General features: G+C 46.1%; 1 protein-coding gene across 2 annotated transcripts in view; it reads right to left on the bottom strand.

Moving 5' to 3' along the window:
- Positions 1-5406: 5406 nt before the first annotated feature.
- WDR91 (WD repeat domain 91) overlaps positions 5407-21667 on the bottom strand; it is a 228463-nt gene continuing 212202 nt past the window's right edge. For both annotated transcript variants that reach the window (XM_078670816.1, XM_078670899.1), the window contains one exon: positions 5407-5718. In XM_078670816.1, the coding sequence (XP_078526942.1) occupies positions 5554-5718 (165 nt within the window). In that variant the 3' untranslated portion in view covers positions 5407-5553. The remainder of the gene's footprint in view (positions 5719-21667) is intronic.

The raw sequence follows: 21667 nt of genomic DNA, 5'->3' as shown, positions 1-21667 counted from the left end.
GGAGAGTGCGAGTCGTGTAGTCCCAGTGATTGAGAGACCTGACCCTGTTGAGATTGTTGAGTGTTTTGCTGAACATTTTCGGGATGTGTATTCCCCAGTGTCCGACAGACCTGAGGAAGACTCCCATCTGCTGTTGCGAGACATTGCGTTGCCATGTCTGTCGGATTCAGATAGGGAATTGATGGACGCGGCACTTTGGGTTGAAGAGGTGGCTCTCGCTGTTCGCTCTCTCCGTTCAGGAAAAGCTATGGGCCCTAACGGTCTTCCCATCGAGCTTTACAAGTTAAGTCCTGACAAAATGGCGCCGTATCTTCGTGATATGTTCCTAGAATCGCAAGACATTGGCTCCCTTCCTCGTGATCAGCGTCTTGCAACCATCCTGGTGATTCACAAGGAAGGGAAGCAGCGGGATTGCTGTGCGTCCTATAGGCCTATCTCGCTTCTGAATGCAGAGCCGAAGATTCTCGTGAAGTTGCTAGCAAACCGTTTGATAAAGGTAGTCAGTGACTTGATTCATCCGGATCAATCCGGGTTCATCCCACATCGCAATACAGCACTGAACTTGAGGCGCTTGCATGGCGTTCACACCAGTTTGCACGCCAATCAAATAATAAATAGAATAAGCTTGTAAAACAGTTAAATCATGGTGTGCTTCCCATTCCCATTAATGATGTATTAGCAAAGAGCCCGTTTTTGGAATAGCACCGTCCAAGAAAAAAGTGAATTAACAGCAGAAACAATAGATCGTACTTCGTTCCACATGGTCGGGGAAAAACCGGAGTTCGTCTGAAAAGTCAGTGCTGGATTTTTATTGGAATTGAATTTCATAAACAGTGACGACGTCAAGACTGTAAAGGTGTTCTCATCACGATAATCATAATTTTTCTCACAAAGACTTTTGTGCAACACAAATCATGAACGATGAGCTCGAGTTTCCACCTGCTTATTCTAAATGCATTATGGGAAATGAAGTGTTTAGCATTTGAATAGCAGTCTCTACAGCATTCCCATTGGTGGGCAAGTGGTTAAAGGTTAACCGGGAAGGAAGAGGGCGGGAAAATTTGGTTTAAGTAAGGAGGGGGTAGTATGTGAATGACTTCCTGCTGGAACAGAGATTCGGATGGTTGATTTTAAACGCTCCTGGCAGGTACGGAAAAGGAATGCGTGGCTGATAGCTTGTTGAAGGTCGGAAGAAGAGCGGGTGATTGAAGTATAGCATGTGAATATATGAATCTGAGGTTATAAACGCCTTTAAGTGGGTAGTCAGAGGGTAAGATCAGAGGAGAGAGTTCGTCCGTGTTAAAGTTGGTGGGTAGGAATGTTGTTCAAAATAAGGGTGAAGGATGGAGGGTAAGTAAAGGAAAGGATTGGAGGGTAATATAAATGAGGGAGCTTCACTTTCAGAAGGGAAAAGACGATTGTGTTTTCACAAGTATAGGGAACATCTGGTGTAAAGAACTTGAAAAATATTGGTTTGTCAAGTGAATGATGGGTGGCTATTTAACATGGTTGATGTAGTGTTTGATTGAGGGCACATGTGAGAAAAACGTGATGGAAAGTGGTCATATGAGAAATGCAATTAGTAATATATGATGAATAACGCTTAATGTTAATAAGTTATAATTCAGTAATTAAAATCACTGTGTTATTGTTATTTCAGTGACCCCTGAGGAAGGGCGATTGTAGCCCGAAATGCATTGGGTATTGTGAATAAGCACTGCCTTCGACGAATTTTGCCTAAGTCGTGTTCATGTAAAGAGGTCCGGATGGACACATTCTGAGCATTAGAAATTTGGAAAAATGCAACTGTGTGGAAGGATGAAAAATATGAAGGAAGTGATAAAGAAGAGGAAAAGTAGCGAAGGAATACAAGAAATAGATTGATGAACGTCGTGAACAATGAATGCCAGGATGGCGCAGTTCGGTTGTGCAATTGGTCTGTGGCGAAAATACGCCACTTTATGATGTTCTCGCGAGAGCGGCATCTCTTCGTGAGCCGGCCATCTTGGCTTCCTTGGACGCTACGATGGCCTTCGACACTGTGGAATGGTCGTACCTTTGGGCCGCTCTTGCGAAATTTGGTTTTGGCCCTGGCTTCATTGGCTGGGTGAAACTTCTGTACGAGGAACCATTGGCGCAGGTTGTGGTGAATGGTCGGGTGTCCAAGCCCTTTGTTCTTGGGAGGGGTACGCGGCAGGGATGCCCGTTGTCTCCGCTTCTCTTTGCCCTTGCCTTGGAACCTCTGGCTGCATGGTTGCACTGGGAGCCATCGATGAAGGGTATTCAGTGGACCCCGGAATTTGAGGATCGCATGTCGCTCTATGCAGACGACATTTTGTTGTACCTCACGTCGCCTCAAAAGTCGCTGAATGTATTGTTTGATGTGCTTAACTCGTTCGGACGAAACTCGGGCCTTGTGATCAATTGGGCCAAGTCCTGCATATATGTGCTGACAGGTGGCATCCCTCCACTACCGCGCAGATGTCCCATTCAGGTGACGTAGATGGGATTCAAGTATCTGGGAGTTTTTATAACGTTGGACCCCGCGGTTAGATATGATCGTAATCTGCTCCCTCCGCTCCACCGGTTACGATCTGACGTTGTGGGATGGCGCAGGTTGGCACTATCCCCCCTCGGGCGTGCGGGTCTTTTTAAAATGATGTCCTTGCCGCGGTTTTTATACGCGCTCCAGAATACGTTTGACGTAATTCCGGCGAATTATTTCCCGGAGGTGGAGAGTTTGCAGAGGCAGTTGATATGGGATGGGCGTTCCCGTATCGCTCTCCCCAAGCTAAAGGTATATGTGGCGCGGGGCAGACCTAAGATATGGGGTAAAATTTGGGGTCAATGGAACACCTATCGAGGAGATATATGCACACCCTCCTTACAGAGATTCTAGATGTTCCTCTTCCCCCCTGACCTGGCATTCCAAGAATTGTTTAGCTTTTATGTTATTAGACTCTGGTTTCTCCCCTGCCGACCCCCCCCCCTCCCTTTGTATTAATGATTTTTCGTATTATATTGTACTACACGTTCCTTCCTCCCTGACCACGCATCTAACTGTATCGTTTCTATGCCTTGTCTGTTTGTTTTTTCTTTTACAATAAAAAAATTATAATAAAAAAAAAAAAGAGGAAGCAACTTGTCTCTCTTCTTGCTGGACTCTGTATTATCCTGGTGGTATGTAAGTTCTGGCATCTTTGAAATAATAAGACCTACAACTAGGGGATAACAAGCTTAAGGCCTGTGGTCTAGAAACATTCTCATCCCAATTCTCTGTTATGTTACCTTATGGGTATTTGTAGAGCACTCATATCGCTCGGGGCTATCCTAGCGCCTAAGCAGGAGCAACATGGTCAGACCTAGGGTTAAGAAAGAGGGGCCTATTCGTGGAGACACATCTTCAACTTTTTGTGGATCTTGAGACTTGAAGAAGCAGGTTGTTCCAGGCTCTATGAGCGATGTAGAAGGCCTGTCTTCCAGCCCTGCTTCTGTGGATGTCAGGGGTGTGCACAAGTGGGATCCCAGGTAAGGAGAGGTGACTGACGGGTTTGTGAAAAGTGATGCAGTTGTACTAATAGGCTGGGCCTGTGTTGTGTAAGTCTTTGAAAGTGTGTGATAGGAGTAAGACGTGAGCTTGTTTGTCTAAAGGCACCCAATATTGCTAAATGAGGTGTGGTAAGATGTGCATGTGTTGTGGAACGTAGTGTGTGATCTGAGTTCTGTATGGTCTGGAATCAACTGGCTAGTTCTGTGCTGATTCCAGCGTCGAGGATGTTTCCGTAGCCCAGTTTGCTTTGATGAGGGCTTGAGTGATTGTTCTGCGAGTGATGGTGGGGAGCTGTATGAATATCTTTTTCAGCATCTTTATGGTGTCGAAGCAGGAGGCGGTGACTGCCTTGAAAAGGGTGGTCACGTTGAGTTGGCTGTTGATGATAATGCCTAAGTTCTTGGCGTGAGCGGTGGAGGTAGGGCAGAGTTCGGCTGGCCACCAGGTGGAGTCCCACGGTTATGTTTCCTGCAAAAGATCACAAGTTCTGTCTTGTCTGTGTTTAGTTTGAGACAGTTGGCTTTCATCCAGTTGGCAATGTCGATCATGAAGGCGTCAAACTTGGTCCTGGTGGTCAGAGTTTATCAGCGAGGAAGAGTATGAGCTGAGTGTCGTTGGAGTAGGATAGGACGTGAATTCTCTGTGTCCAGATGATGCTGACGAGTGGGACATGTACAAGTTGAAGAGGGTCCAGCAGAGAGAAGACTCTTGCCGTACTCCACAAATGAAGCTGTGGGCTGCATGGGGCCAGACTGACTGCATTTGGCTTGACAGGAAGGAGCGGGTCCAATGGAGTGTGGGTCCTCGAATGCCGGTTTCTTGGAGTCGTTTGTCTCTTGGATAAAATAGGGCCAGACTTACAGATGCATACCAGGTATATGAAATGGACCAATGATATTTTGGCAAGAGCTTTGCAGCAGGCCAAGTAGGAGGTAAAGCTCAACAACCTGACACCCTCAAAGCTAGAAAAAAGCAGTAATGCCATGCATTAATTTAATGATAATGGCCTTAGGAAATGGGTGTGACTTTTCTTTACATTTTAGCAGAGTAACCACTGTAATGCTTGATTCTTTAAGTTTCACCTTGTTGGCAGAGGGAAGGGAATGCTTACCTTCAGCTTCACAAAGGCTTCTTAAAAGAGAAAGAGGTAAAAGGCGCGGACACCCTAGAAAACTCCAGCTGTCAGTGAATGTCCTAAACACACCAGAGTAGAGCCTGGGTAAGAAAGGCTAATGAGAAAGCATTATACTTTTATTATGATGCAGAGTGACTTCAACCTGGTGCCATATCTCCTCAGCTGTGTTGCAAGGTGAATGACTTCTCTATTGTTGATCCAAATGCTGGGGTAAATTAAACCCGGAGGAAGTCTCTTCACAATGCAATATGTGTCACTTTTACTTTCAGGCTCGGGTGCCCAGGTTAAGCAGGAGTCAAAACCCCAGAACTGAAGTATGGCCCAAAACATTAGAGGCACCTTGAGTGAGTGTTTTTGGCACAATGCTCTGATGCTTGCAGTCTTGTAAGGTTTCAACCCAGGTGTGACCATGGTGCCCAATCAAACATTCTCAGAAAAACTGACATTTTTTAAAACAAAATGGCCCAAAACAGAACTGCCTTTGCAGGTCCACTCCTGAAGTCGTACTCGTGCCCAGAGAATGTCATTTCTAAATGTTCAGATTCCAGTATGACACTTTGGCTTATTACTTTCATTAGCTAAGAAACCTGTGAGAACAAGTATTAATTAGAAATAACAGACACCAAACACTGAAGGGTGCAGATGGAATGTAAAAAGCAACTCAGTAAATCTGTAACATATTAGCTCTAAAAAACCAGAAGAAAAACCCAAAGACATGAGCTGAACTCTAAAACGAGAATATATTGTATTATTTGTGTCTACCGAAGTGCTGGTCTTCCCCCATGTCTTTCCCATACAGACGTTCCTGCATCCATCAGATAGTAACAGTAATTATTGCCAAAAGGAATGCGCTCTTTGGCTGGCCTGGTTAGGACTTCTGCGCCAGTAAGGTGGTGAGTTTGATCTTGCCGTCCATCGAGGCGGTGAGGCAAGTTCCACAGTCCATGGCCGTGCTCCAGTCTACCGTGACCACCGGGGCTCGGTGACCACCGAGTGAAAGGCAGGGCTCCAGGGCTTTCCCGTCACTGCTCAGCTACGGAGGAGACAAGGGACATCTTTTTAGAAGCATTCCCTTCTCAAGCATAAGTCTGCCACAGCAGGCGTGCACAGGCTCTGTAATGGCGCCGCCTGAACTGCTGCATTGTAATACTGAATATAACATTATAGGCAGAATGACAGAACCAGATCACAGTGTTTCTTTCCATCTATGATTCTAAAATGACATCTTTACAATAGTGACACAGCCAATGCTGAAGTGTCTCATATGAATGTGCTTTTAACTGAAGTACCACAGGTTGCGACCAAGGGACACTGGACAAGGGCTCCACACACTCCTTCGTCACCAACCCATCTAGCGCTCTGAACTGAATGTAAGGCACCATGCAGCGCTGTACAAAACTCAAATACCTGCTGTTCATGTAAAACATGCTTGAGACCAGATGTAAGCGTAGCTATGCGCGAGCTGAACTAATCACACAAGCTCTTGAATTTTAAGTTGGTTAACTTGACTTTAAGCGTCTTCATCTGACGAGGAGCATGGTATAAAGATGGAAGCTGCACTACAGAAGGAGCCAGCTTTGTTAGTGCAGTCATTAGTTCTATCTTATAGGTGCATAGTGGTACTGCTAGAAGAATTCTAACAAGAAAATGGGTCTTATGATCGAAGTGAGAAACCACATCACATATTCTACCGTTCTGCAAAGAGTGCTAAATAGCTGTCAGAACGCCACACTTATCCTTTCCTATTTTTGTGCAAAAAGGATTAGTTACTTACCTGTAATCCTAGTTCTCTTCCAGGGGTATCCTCATCAAAGTCATAATCAATAGAATATTCCCGCCCATGCGCGGGACCCCGGAAACACTATATCATATGTGCCCCACATATATATAGTCATATATATATATATATACATATATATATAAAAACATGCAATAGCAGCCAAATCACACCAGAGCTGGAATATGCTGTGAAGAATTTCCACCATACATGAATAAAATGCATTAGAAACATGAGAAATAACACAAAAGATTGTTTAGAAACTGTTTTAATGCTTAGGCAGCAGTAGAAATTCTTATAACACCCCCTGAAAGCATAGAAAGCTCCCAGGCTGCATTGCAAATACATAGTCTAAAAAGACTGAAAAGCTAACCTGTAGCTGTATACAAAAAAATGACACCGTGCCTTTAAGGCACCCATGAGCCCCGGTATCCCATCATGCCTCGGGGTGACAGTTAGGTCAGTTGTTCTTTTCGGAGACTGATGTGGTTCTGAAATTCTGGACCGTACCATTGTCCCGGTATCGAGGTCCAATACCCGTGTCCCGAAACATCAACGTACCATGACGAATTTGGTGTCGACGAACCGATAATGATTAGGACATCATTCCTATGCATTTGCGTCATGATCGCGGCATGCTAACACCCCTGAATCGTAGTTTCCGTCCCGACCCCCCAGACTCCATTTTGTAAACGGTATCCATCTTGTGTCTTGCCCTCATGATAAGTCAATTAAAGGTCGAGCTTGATCTAAAAGGACACGTCCACCTTCCCTGACTTCCCCCTGACCTGTCCCAACTGACTCCCTTGCCTCCAGCCAAACCTGTTTAGGCAGCTCCTCGCCCAGTGGCCAAACACGATAGCATCAATGCACAACATACCACAAACCATTCACCACATACAGATCATGTTTTCTACACACATACACACCTGTCCACGCTCCCTGTTTATGGCCAGTTTTATGACTAGGAGGTGCCTTCTTTTATTGGGGCTTCACCGATATCTGATGGGAATTCCGGGCCTGGCTAGGTAATCTATCACGAATTGGACATCTAAAATACGGGCTTGCCTACATGACTTCGCTCTTTTGTATTATTGTAAAAATATGTATTTAGCCATATCATAAACTCAAGAATTCTTGCTTGCAGCTATTATTTTTGTATATAAGGAGAAGGCTGGTTCTGTAAAAACGAACAGTCTCCTGAGAACACATGACCCGTGCTTGTCGTGCTTCTAGGACACCTGTTACTTGGTAGCTATCAATAAAACTTGATCTCTGACTGCGACTAGAAGACTCCGTGTTTCTGTGGTCCGAAACAAGGGGGAACTCAGAGGTCTTCGGGTGTTATCCCCTGACACCACCGGGTTCTTAAAAACCCGGCACCTCAGTTGGCGCCCAAGGTGGGGCGGTATCAAGCGGCGACGGTCCAAGCCAGATGTTCGTGAGGAGCTTCGTGTGAAAATTCCGGAGGACGGCCAGCCACTTCAGCGACCCCTGTATGTCGACGTGGTTCCGAAGGTCTTTGCTGCGAGGCTCCCCGCGTCCCGACGGCTACGAAGGACTGCTGCCCTGACTATCGCCTTGTTTTGGACCCAGTGATCCTTGGTAGAGCGAAACGATAGATGAGTCTTCTAGCGACGTCACCGATCTTCAAATACTTCAGTTAAGTATAAGTGGAGCATCTCCCAGTCCTTAGTTTGTCCTTAGTTTTTGGTATCCTTGAGATACGCTTTGATTTGGTACTTGCAAGCCCCAAAGCCGAAGGACTTGTGTATTCACGAGAAATATCGTAACAGATAATCCTTTGAAGTTTGAAGCTAGACTAGTGAGCAAAGATGCCTGGTTTTAGCAGACTTGGAAACTTGTTTTGTCTTGGTTATAGTAAGGACTCCCGATTAGAGGATTCCTGTCCGGTTCCTCCGATTGGAACTCCAACATATGAGCTCTATGTAAAGCACGGCGTAGGTCCTATCACATACAATGAAGTGTGGATAAAATACACCCGCAAGGATGGTGTTTTAAAATGGCCCCAATATGGTAGTTTCGACTCAGAAATATTAGATAACTTAGAGGTCAAATTATTCAAGAGAAAAGCCCGGCCGGCGATGTTTGACTCTTTCCGCTTATGGCGCAAAGAAGCCAAACAGAAGGAAATAAAATTAGCAAAAAAGAATAAAAGAGGTATGTCAATGGTGCAAGCTGCCGTTGCATACAGGGATAACGAGGAAGAGCAGGAAAACGAACAAATACTTCGGAGCAAGAAACTAGCAGTAGATAAATGCTACCCGATCTTACCAAATAAGGGACAAGGTCAAGAGGAGAGATCCGAGAAAGATCCATTAATGTCCCACTTATTAAGCTCACCTCCACCGTATGCGTTAGACGCTACTACAACGCCAAAGCGTTTTTCTATACCACGCCCCGGCGCACGAAACACAGCTCTTGCACACACGCCAGCTACTCTTCAGCTGGTTCCTACTTCTCCGGCGCAGCCTTCTCAAAGGCCGCCATCTTTGCTACATACTCCATCTACTTCTACGACTTTGCCTACAGCTCCAGCTATTGTCTATGATACTACGTCTGCGACTACTTCAACTTCCTCTACTATTGCCTCTACTTCTTCTTTGCCTCAGCCTGTTTTTTCTGATGCGTTTGCCCCTCTGCAAGCTTCTCCTTCTATTAGACAAAGAGTGACAGGTACCGTCACTGGTCTGCTTTCACCTTTCTTCGGGTCGCCTAAAACGACCCCTAAAACAGAACATAGACAGTTACGTAGTCAACTGCCTGATTACGAGGAAAGAAAAGTGCTGAATGAACTAGCCCGTAAATGGATTACGGATACTGTTAGATATGATGTTCAGTCTGTTATGGAAGTTTTCCGTCAATGGAATGCACCCACCCAGAGATACGTATTCGAAGAAATGTGTGTATATCTGGGCGAAGATGTGAAGACAAATGATCCCACATACACAATGAACGAACTATGGCGTACACGCTTTAAGTTCTATGAAGGTATGATTATAGGTGCAGATGTTGAGAAAGCGATAGAGTTATTGCTCTCTTATAGGAGTACGGGAAACGTCTCTAGATCATGTCACGAAGACGATGCATCAGGCGGGAAAAGAGCGAGACAGTACCCCATGAGAGAGGTTCCTCCGGTTTGGAGGGAAGGTGATGCGAATGCGAATCCGCCAATTTTGCCTCATTTCCAGCGTGTATGGGTACATGTCCCCTGGAAAAGATCCGATGTCTTAGCACTCAAGCAGACATTGCCTGATCCTCGTAAAAACCCGACTGGGTATTATAAGGAGTTATCGCAAACTGCAAGCTCATGTATAATGAATTTAGCGGATATAGACATGCTGTTTGGGAACGTTGTTCCACACCCTCTATGGAGCAAAATACGTCATACGAACCATGACCAAGAACTAGGTGACTCATGGGCGAACATTGCCGCTATAGATGCTAGACAAATTGGTGGTTCTAAACCTGAGCCGTTAATAGCTGAACTTCCCGGAAGAATTATCGCGTACATGAAAACGATAATGCCTGAAGTACGAATAAACTGGGACAAGCTATCTGCGTGCAAGCAGAAGAAAGATGAGAATGTGTCTGACTTTTTCACAAGATTTGAGGAGACTTTCACCGATCATAGTGGTCAGGATATGGCTACCGAGGGTGGTCAAAGATTGTTTGTAGACAAATTCGTACATAATTTAATACCTGAACTGTGTAATAAACTGAAAGATTCAGAGAGTGCTTGGGCTGTCTCTACGTCAGCTCAAATTCTAGCTACAGCCCAGTACTATGAAAATAGGCGCAAAGACGAGCTAGATAAAGTCGACAAAAAGACAAAAGATTTAAAAACTAAAGTTCTTCTCCAGCAAGCTTATCCGCCTCGTACGGCTAGTCAGCCCAATTATCAACCACAACAGCAGTATTCGAGAAACGCGCAAGGAAACGAGTTTTCCCATCAGCGTATTGCTTATGGCCCGAATCAATGTGCGTATTGCAAGGAAGAGGGTCACTTTAAAGGTAATTGTCCGGCTCTTGCGCGACGTTTGAGCGGTGCTTCAGGTGTAAGGGGAAGAGGTGTTCAACATGCCCCTAAAGGTAGGGGCCGTGGAAATTTCACCCAGAATACCACTTCTTTTCCGCCTCAGAATTCGATGAACAGCTTTGACCAACAGAATAATGCGTCGTCCAGGTCAGCTCAGTACTATGCTGACGACTATTACCCCGAACACGAAAATGAGGGTAACGATTGCTAGGACAGCCATGGACAAAGAGAGGGAGTTGTTTCAGTTCCAGTAGATCAGAATGGACCTTATGTCAAGGTAATTACGTCAGGAGTGTCAGAACCATTTCTGCTGGATACTGGTGCTACAAAAAGTTCTATCATGCACTTGAAACTTCCTGGCGCACCTTTGTCTGGCGAAATGAATGTTTCAGTAGGTTTCTCTGGCGCCCCTGTTAGAAACCCGATCTCCAGTCCTGTATCTCTTTCTATTGGCCCATGCGAATTAGAAGCACCCCTCATTTTGACAACAGGTTGCGGTGAAAATTTGTTAGGCTTGGATTTGCTAAAAAGGTTATATGTGACTTTGTACTGTTCACCATTGGGAGTACAACTTACTTTAGGTAAGAAAGTCATTTCTCCAATGTATGTGTCAAAAGAAAATATTGCAACTGAATTGTCGTGTCTTCCTGATGTACTCTGGGCAAACGGTTCTAATGATGTAGGTCGCTTGGAGATAGCACCGTATGTCATAACATTGAAAGCCAACGTTAGGTTGCCACGCATTCCCCAATACAAAATATCTAGCGAATGTGAAAAGGCGTTATTGACGATTGTTTATGACCTGATTGATAAGGACGTCATTGAAGAAACAACAGGAAATGTTTGTAACAGTCCAGTCTTACCGGTTTTGAAACGTACGGATCCTTCACAGCCCCCTGTGTATAGGTTCGTGATCGACCTAAGAGAAGTAAACAAGATAGTTATCCCACAGTTTCCAGTTGTCCCCGACATTACTGCTTTATTGACGATGGTTCCAGCGTCAGCAAATTGGTTCTCGGTGATTGACCTGAAGAACGCTTTCTTCAGCATCCCGATTGCTGAGGAGAGTAGAGATATTTTCGGATTTAATTTAGGAGGACGAAGTTTCCGCTTCAAGTGCGCTCCTCAAGGCTACTGCGAAAGCCCATCAATATTCAGTCAGGCCCTGAAAACACAACTAGACACGATTGTTCTACCGAATGGTTCAACTCTGATTCAGTACGTAGATGATCTGCTGATCGCTGCAGACACTGAAGAGATTTGCAAGAAAGCTACGTTATCATTATTACGTAACTTATGTGACATGAAGCACAAAGTCTCTCTTTCCAAACTACAATTTTGCCGACAAGAAGTAACCTACCTAGGTCACATCTTGTCGAAGGAGGGAAGGAGACTGACACCAGAAAGAATACAGGCAATTGCAGAACTGAGTGCCCCAAGAACACAGAGAGAGGTTCGAGCCTTCTTGGGCATTACATCGTACTGTAGATAATGGATGCCGAATTTCTCACTACTAGCTAAACCCTTGCTGGCACTACTCTGTAAAGACACGCCAAATCCTATGCCTTGGTCTGAAGATTGCCAGACGAGTTTCCACGAGTTGCGTGATGCATTGTGTTCGGCTCCTGTGTTGGGAAACCCCAACTACAGTAAGCCTTTTACATTATATGTCCATGAGAAGGAAGGTTGTGCCTTATCAGTTTTAACACAACATTTTGGGGACAGACAGCGCCCATGCGCGTATTTTTCGGCAACTCTAGACCCTGTGGCTAAAGCCCTACCAAGTTGTCTGAGGGCTACCGCCGCAGCAGCTGTCTGCATCCGACAATCCGCTGGATTAGTCATGAAAAATACTCTGATCGTTATGGTTCCGCATGCAGTAGACATTTTACTAAACAGGACGAAGACACAACACCTTACCAGCGCTCGACTATCCAGTTACGAACTTACGCTGCTAGCAAGTCACATCCACATAAAGAGGTGCGATACACTGAATCCCGCAACGTTATTACCCACTCCGACAGAAACAGACAAGATTGATAACCATGACTGCTGTTTTAGGACAGAAGAAGAGACAAAAGGGAGAGTAGACTTACAGGACACTCCCCTTCCTGAATGCAACGATACTTTATGGGTTGATGGTTCATGTTTCAAGCTGCCGAATGGTGATACCACTGCAGCATATGCCGTAACGACATTACACACCATTATAGAGACCGCGCGCATTTCCCATAATTCCGCACAAGCTGCAGAGCTAATTGCGCTTACCAGAGCATGTGTGTTAGCGAAAGGAAAGCGAGTGAATGTGTACACTGACAGCCAATACGCCTTTGGTGTGGCACAGTTTTGGGAGACTGTGGCGTGAACGTGGGTTTCTTACGTCACATGGTGCAAAGATACAACATGGTCAGCTAGTTAATGAACTCCTCCAGTCACTGACCTTGCCACTACAAGTTGCCATTGTAAAATGCAGTGCACACAAAACGATTCAGGATGATGTTGGCCGAGGGAATGCATTTGCAGACGAGGTTGCAAAAGAGACTGCAAGGAACACAATGAGTCGAATGTATGTTGTAGGTCCCGCTAGATGGATTACTGATGTAGGAATGTGTGAGGACACCATCGAAAGCGTGAAATCTATACAAGCCGAGGCAACTGAGAAAGAGGTGAATGAATGGAGAGAAAGTAAGGGTAGGTTAGATGCGAATGGTTGTTGGGTCGAATTGTCAGAACACCAGCGATGGCTACTACCGAACGCATATGTACTTGCAGTAGTAACAATGGCTCATGGATTTGCGCACATCAGTTCGAAAGGAATCTGTAAAGTATTGGCCCCAGTATGGCAAAACAGCAATATCCCGAAATATGCAGAGAATGTGGTCAGAAACTGTATGGTGTGTTTGAAGTACAATCCCGGTAGGGGAACCCCAACTCCAGCTGGTCATTTTGCGCCTCCAACGTATCCGTTCGAGGTTTTGCAGCTCGATTTCATTCACATGGAGAGATGCAACAATCTGAAGTATGTGCTCGTTGTTGTTTGCGCTTTCTCCAGGTGGGTGGAAGCGTACCCCCTTAAAGACAATACTGCCTTGTCAACTGCCAAAGCCCTTGTCAAAGAGTTCTTCCCGAGATTTGGCATGCCTAGAATCGTCTGGAGTGATAATGGAAGTGAATTCGTAGGACGCGTGATGAAGAGAGTGTGTGAATGTTTAGGCATACAACAAAAATTCCACTCTGCGAATCACCCCCAATCAGCTGGATTGGTAGAGTGCTACAATGGCACTTTAAAGCTCAAATTAGCCAAGATCCAACCCTGTACAGGTCTTAAATGGCCTGACGCCTTGCCCCTAGCACTCTTGTCAACCAGAATGTCAGTCCATTCCAGATTAGGACTTAGCCCCCATGAGATAGTGTTTGGCCGCCCAGCCAACGTCTGGGGCGTGCCAAGGCCAAACAAACTCAGCGAAATAGAGCACCCCGTACTGCTTGACTATTTGTGCGAATTGACAACTAAACTGCGTGTTTTACACCAACAGGTTCACAGTTCCTCTCCACCAGCCTCTGACGATCCAGGTCACTCCATCACACCCGGCACGTGGGTCTTGGTGCGGAATTTCCAGCGCACAAACAACGGACAGCCGAGGTGGACCGGACCTTACCTGGTACTTCTTTCCACGAGATCAGCGGTTCGGGTGGAAGGCAAAAAGAACTGGATGCACGGGACCCATTGTAAACGGGTCCCTCTGCCCCTTCCATACGACCGGTGGGTCAACGAAGGAATTGCCGACTCCGAGACAGAATCCATACCTCGTTTCATCCCTTTCAGCGATGCACGTTTAAAAGAAACTGGTACCGAAAAGGAGAGTGATCATATTTTACAAGGATTTGTGCCACAGTCTATGCAGTTGGACACTACCGAACCTGAGACATTGTTTGAAGACCACACCGTACCTGGGAAACAACAATATAATCTAAGGTCAAGATAAAGAGACTAATAAAAAAAAGAACAAACGAATGTGATTTTCCCTTCCCCCAAGAACTATTTTTGATTTTTCAGCTCTCTCACTCTCAGGAAACTTGCTCATTTTTGATTTTCGAACCGCCATCCGGTTCTGCTGCTAGGGTCGCGGTTGAAGGCTGGGGAGTGCAACTGGGGACGTTTAGGTCAACGGTTCTGGTTGGTCCAAGGGAGTTACCCCGGACTGAACAGAGCGCACTCCCTGGCAGAACCAACCTACCACCGCGGGCAGCAACTAGAGGATGGAGTTTCCTAGGGTAAAGAGACCTACCACACTCACGAACGTTGAAAGACAACTATGCACTGTACTGGCCAAAAGAAAGTTTTTGATAACATGTACTTTAATGTTGTGTAGCATAACGATGTTTTTGACTGGTTATACTCTATTCGTATTCCAAGTTACCTTTTCAAATGACACCCGGCCACAGCCTCCTCCTACTATCTCTCCACACTACTTTCACCCTCTACCCGAACACGAATCTGCCAGAAGACTCGAATTTGTAAATAACTCATTCATTCAACTCCTACACCAACACCAGTCCATCATGAACACATCGAACTGTTGGATATGTGGACTCATGCCACACACAACGGATAAGGGTATCCCATACTTCATCCTGCCATTCAGTTATTATGGTTCTCTGTGGGCTTTCCAGACCATGTTCCTATTCGCCCTAGAACCATACCCGACACGTTCTACTGAAAGTGATTCCAGTAACAAGGCACTAATAGCAGGGATAAGAAATATGAGTAGAGAGTTCGACACCTATCTTACGATTCCCAAAGATGAACTCACTCCGTACACTCGTTGGAACGTAACTAAATATGGGGTTTACCTGAGTAAGAGCCAGACAGCAAAGAAATCCCGCCCGGTTTGGATAGTACCCAACCGAGGTCACTTATGTTTACAAGGTATCGGCAGAGATCCCAAAGCACAATTAGGAAAGAGTATATGCACGGAAACCTATGTGTTCGCTTCCCGAACTTCCCCTATACTATTAGCAGCCAAAGGCACGTATTTCGTCTGCCATGACCAAGCTTACACCTGGTTGCCCCCTGACTTCTCAGGTACATGCTTTATCGCATTTCTGCTGCCTCCCACCTACACGGCCAGAGCAGATTACCATCGGACAAGGACAGCTAGAGGTGTCGTGAGTAAAGACGACACCGCGGGTCAGGAATTCGCTGACTTCGCAAAGGGTTTTCTGCCATTCTGGGGGCCTATGGTGAACAGCAGGAATATTCGCCAGTTATCGAGGATAGTTGAATCCGCTGTGATTACAACGGCCGGAGCTCTTGGCAATTTGACGACCGAACTTCAGTCGGATCGACTTATGACCCTTCAGAACCGAGTTGCCCTAGATATCATACTCGCCGATCGTGGTGGTGTGTGTAGAGTGATCCAATCCAGTTGTTGCATTTTCATCCCTGATAACGCACCGACGGTGTACCAGGCCATCTCTAAGTTACACAAGATATCTGGTTCCCTTCACGTAGAAAAAGGGGACTGGTCCTTGCTAGGGTGGTTCTGGGGACTGATCGCTACATGGGGATGGAAAACATTGATCTTCATTGGGATGATCTTAGCACTTCTGTTTATGTTTTGCCTGTGTGTACAGTGCGCTCCTGCACTGTGTGGCCTCTGTGCTACGTCATGTGTACGGAAGCCTGTGTCAAGGGACGAACTGAGCAACAGAATGATGCTACTACAGCATCTCCACGAATTCCTTCATACAGATTTAGACTCGGATTAACATGAATTATTGCCTTATATGAGGGCAAAAGGAGGGTCTGTGGTTCTGAAATTCTGGACCCTACCATTGTCCCGGTATCGAGGTCCAATACCCGTGTCCCGAAACATCAACGTACCATGACGAATTTGGTGTCGACGAACCGATAATGATTAGGACATCATTCCTATGCATTTGCGTCATGATCGAGGCATGCTAGCGCTGTACAAAACTCAAATACCTGCTGTTCATGTAAAACATGCTTGAGACCAGATGTAAGCGTAGCTATGCGCGAGCTGAACTAATCACACAAGCTCTTGAATTTTAAGTTGGTTAACTTGACTTTAAGCGTCTTCATCTGACGAGGAGCATGGTATAAAGATGGAAGCTGCACTACAGAAGGAGCCAGCTTTGTTAGTGCAGTCATTAGTTCTATCTTATAGGTGCATAGTGGTACTGCTAGAAGAATTCTAACAAGAAAATGGGTCTTATGATCGAAGTGAGAAACCACATCACATATTCTACCGTTCTGCAAAGAGTGCTAAATAGCTGTCAGAACGCCACACTTATCCTTTCCTATTTTTGTGCAAAAAGGATTAGTTACTTACCTGTAATCCTAGTTCTCTTCCAGGGGTATCCTCATCAAAGTCATAATCAATAGAATATTCCCGCCCATGCGCGGGACCCCGGAAACACTATATCATATGTGCCCCACATATATATAGTCATATATATATATATACATATATATATAAAAACATGCAATAGCAGCCAAATCACACCAGAGCTGGAATATGCTGTGAAGAATTTCCACCATACATGAATAAAATGCATTAGAAACATGAGAAACAACACAAAAGATTGTTTAGAAACTGTTTTAATGCTTAGGCAGCAGTAGAAATTCTTATAACACCCCCTGAAAGCATAGAAAGCTCCCAGGCTGCATTGCAAATACATAGTCTAAAAAGACTGAAAAGCTAACCTGTAGCTGTATACAAAAAAATGACACCGTGCCTTTAAGGCACCCATGACCCCCGGTATCCCATCATGCCTCAGGGGTGACAGTTAGGTCAGTTGTTCTTTTCGGAGACTGATGTGGTTCTGAAATTCTGGACCCTACCATTGTCCCGGTATCGAGGTCCAATACCCGTGTCCCGAAACATCAACGTACCATGACGAATTTGGTGTCGACGAACCGATAATGATTAGGACATCATTCCTATGCATTTGCGTCATGATCGAGGCATGCTAACACCCCTGAATCGTAGTTTCCGTCCCGACCCCCCAGACTCCATTTTGTAAACGGTATCCATCTTGTGTCTTGCCCTCATGATAAGTCAATTAAAGGTCGAGCTTGATCTAAAAGGACACGTCCACCTTCCCTGACTTCCCCCTGACCTGTCCCAACTGACTCCCTTGCCTCCAGCCAAACCTGTTTAGGCAGCTCCTCGCCCAGTGGCCAAACACGATAGCATCAATGCACAACATACCACAAACCATTCACCACATACAGATCATGTTTTCTACACACATACACACCTGTCCACGCTCCCTGTTTATGGCCAGTTTTATGACTAGGAGGTACCTTCTTTTATTGGGGCTTCACCGATATCTGATGGGAATTCCGGGCCTGGCTAGGTAATCTATCACGAATTGGACATCTAAAATACGGGCTTGCCTACATGACTTCGCTCTTTTGTATTATTGTAAAAATATGTATATAGCCATATCATAAACTCAAGAATTCTTGCTTGCAGCTATTATTTTTGTATATAAGGAGAAGGCTGGTTCTGTAAAAACGAACAGTCTCCTGAGAACACATGACCCGTGCTTGTCGTGCTTCTAGGACACCTGTTACTTGGTAGCTATCAATAAAACTTGATCTCTGACTGCGACTAGAAGACTCCGTGTTTCTGTGGTCCGAAACAAGGGGGAACTCAGAGGTCTTCGGGTGTTATCCCCTGACACCACCGGGTTCTTAAAAACCCGGCACCTCACTGAAACAAACCCAGTAACAAAATAGGTTAACAATATCTCCTTATTAAAGAATATCCTTTGCCCGGGGAGGCGGGAGGGTGGCTTATGACTTTGATGAGGATACCCCTGGAAGAGAACTAGGATTACAGGTAAGTAACTAATCCTTCTCTTCCAGGGGATCCTCATCAATAGTCATAAGCATTAGAATAGAATAGCGAGCCTCTCCTCATCCCTGCAGGCAAAGGAATGATAAGACAGTAATCTCATCAACAAGCCTGAGCAGGCTATAGGCTACCCAAACAGATTTCTCAAGGAGGCTTGCCCTACTTGAGTATCGGCCCTGGAATCAGATTTGAGACAGTAATGTCTCGTAAAGGTATGAACTGATGTCCAGGTTGCAGCCTTGCATATTTCTGACATCGGAATGTCATGTAAGAAAGCTACTGTAGCGGCTTTCCCTCTAGTGGAATGCGCTTTGGGTGACACCAATAAAGGCTTGCCTGCAAGCTGATAGGCCAATTTAATGCAAGAGACAATCCATCTGGAGATGGACCTCTTGGCCGCTGGAAAACCCGTCCTCATTGAACCATAGTTTACAAACAGTTGATCCGTTTTCCTGATCCCTTTAGTCTTTTCCAAATAAAACGTGAGCACTCTCTTAAGATCCAAAGAGTTCAGTGACCGCTCGGCTGGGGTCGTAGGATTTGGAAAAAACGATGGGAGGGAAATGGACTGATTTATATGAAAATCAGAAACCACTTTAGGCAAGAAAGATGGATGAGCCTTTAGGACTACTCTATTGTGGTGAAAAACAGTATATGGTTCCTTCGCACAGAGCGCTTGTATCTCGCTTACTCTGCGCGCTGAGGTAATCGCCACCAAAAAGGCCGCCTTCCAAGAGAGATGTTGTAAAGAGGCCTTGTGGATGGGCTCGAAAGGAGGTGACATTAACCTGGATAGAACCAGGTTCAATTCCCAAGGAGGAGAAGGATTTCGCACAGGGGGACACACTTTTTTCAACCCCTGGAGGAAGTCCTTAACCACCGGAACCTGAAAGAAAGAGATCTGATCAGGTGATTTCCTGTATGCCACTATGGCTGACAAATGCACTCTAATGGAAGCATATTTCAAACCAGAAGTTGCCAAAGAAAGGAGGTATGGCAGGATTACCTCCTCCTGCCCTTTAGTCGGATCTAAGTGATGATCCCTACACCATATGTAGAACCTTTTCCACTTGAACGCATAAGACGCTCTCGTGGACGGCCTCTTAGCCTCCTTTAAAATGTGCATACATTCGGGAGGCAGATTCAAATGCCCATATTGCAGGACCTCAGGTGCCATGCTGTCAGGTTCAGTGATGAGAGGTTGGGATGTAGTATCCTCCCGTTCATCTTGCTCAACAGGTCCGGTTTGCAAGGAAGACGTCTGTGTGGACACACAGACAGATGCAGCAGGTCCGGGTACCACCACAGTCGTGGCCAATCCGGAGCTATCAAGATCCTCTCCATGTCCGACCTGAGGAGCTTGGAAACTACCTTCGGAATCAGAGGCAGGGGAGGAAACGCGTAAGCAAATGTTCCCGACCAATCCATCAGGAGAGCGTTCCCCTGCGTCCCTGGCCGGTGGAATCTGGACGCGAAGGCGTGGCATTTTGCGTTTTCTTCGTCCGCAAACAAGTCTATGGCTGGACGACCCCAACAACGAAAAAGCTCTTCTACCACTTCGTCGTTTAGCACCCAGTCTGGCTGATCTTCGAAGTGCCTGCTGAGTGCGTCTGCTTTGATGTTTAACTCGCCTGGAAGGTGCACCGCCACCACTGAAAGGTTTAGAGAGAGAAGCCAGTGCCAGACGGTTTGAGCCTCCCGGGAGAGAGGGCGAGATCGTGTGCCTCCTTGTTTGTTCAGATAGAACATGGTAGTTGTATTGTCTGTCTGAACTAAGACTGAGTTGGACTCGATCGCTGGAAGTAAAGCTTTGAGAGCTAGAAACACCGCTCAGAGCTCCAGCATGTTTATGTGGTACGTCTGCTCCTGTGCAGACCACTGACCCTGAATCTGTAGGGGACCCATGTGCGCTCCCCAGCCTTGTAGAGAGGCATCTGTCACTATAGACTGGGTGGGTAGTGGCTGATGAAAAGGTACTCCCACCAGCACATTCCTCGTCCGAGTCCACCATTTGATGGCATCCTTTGCTGTCTGTGAAAGAGTGATACGATCTTCCCAACGCCCTGTCGCCTGGTCCCACTGGTCTTTGAGAGCCTGTTGTATAGGGCGCATTCTCAGCCTGGCGATCGGGATGAGAAAAATGCAGGACGCCATGGAACCCAGCAGGGAGGTTACCTGTCGGACTGTCGGAAGCCGAGACTCTAATAGAATCCCACACTTCTGCCTCATGGAAAAAAGTCTCTCCTCCGAAGGAAACTCTTTTCCCAATCTTGTGTCCAGAACAGAGCCTAGGTAGTGGATGGACTGTGTCGGCCGCTGGACTGACTTCTCCAGGTTCACATGGAGACCGAGCCTGTGCAACTGGTGTAGACAAAGTTGCAGATCGTGCGTCACCTGTACCGGAGACGGGCCCTTTAGGAGCCAGTCGTCCAGGTATGGGTAAATGAAGAGTCCCTTTTTGTGAAGAAAAACCGCCACCACTGCCATGCATTTGGTGAAGACTCGAGGTGCGGACTTGAGCCCGAAGGGTAGCACCTTGTACTGGTAGTGTTTGCTTCCTACGACAAACCTCAAGTACTTGCGATGCTGCAGAGCAATGGGAATGTGAAAGTATGCATCTTGCAGATCCACCGAACACATCCGATCTCCGGCTTGAAGATGTGGGCATATTTGGTGAAGAGCTAACATGCCGAACTTTTCTCTGACTATGACTTTGTTTAGGAGACGCAGATCTAGTATAGGCCTGAACTTGTCCTCCTGATCTTTTTTGGGGACAAGAAAATATCTTGAGTAGACTCCCTTTCCTCTTTGAGAGGGAGGAACTTCCTCTACAGCTCTTTTTTGTAGGAGGACTGTCACTTCTCTGCGGAGCAAGCTCAGCTGGTGAGGGCAAGAGGTCTTTGGAGGAATGCTTTTCGGGAGCGCACGGAAACGTAGCCTGTATCCATTGCGCAGTATATTCAGCACCCACTGATCTTTTGTGATGCTGACCCACTCTGTCAGGTGTTTTGAAGCACTTCCTCCCACTGGAGTGGGCAACGGCGCCAGAGGAAGCCACTGATCAAGCCTTTCCTCCTCTCGTGGTGGTAGAGGACTGCTGGTGACCTCCTCTACCTCTGTTGGATTTGCCTCGGAACTGGGATTTTCCTTGGTTCTTATTCTGGGACCACTGAGGGGTTTGAACCCTCTGTTGAGCCCCTCTCCCCCTGTTGGTCTTAAAGCAGCGTTTGAACTCTTTTTTCTTTTCCAAACCCAC

This window comes from Lissotriton helveticus, chromosome 1_1 (assembly GCF_964261635.1).
Source record: "Lissotriton helveticus chromosome 1_1, aLisHel1.1, whole genome shotgun sequence".
NCBI classification, from domain to species: Eukaryota; Metazoa; Chordata; class Amphibia; order Caudata; family Salamandridae; genus Lissotriton; species Lissotriton helveticus.
The sequence above is the reverse complement of the archived record's forward strand: the minus strand, read 5'-3'. Positions and strand labels throughout refer to the sequence as shown.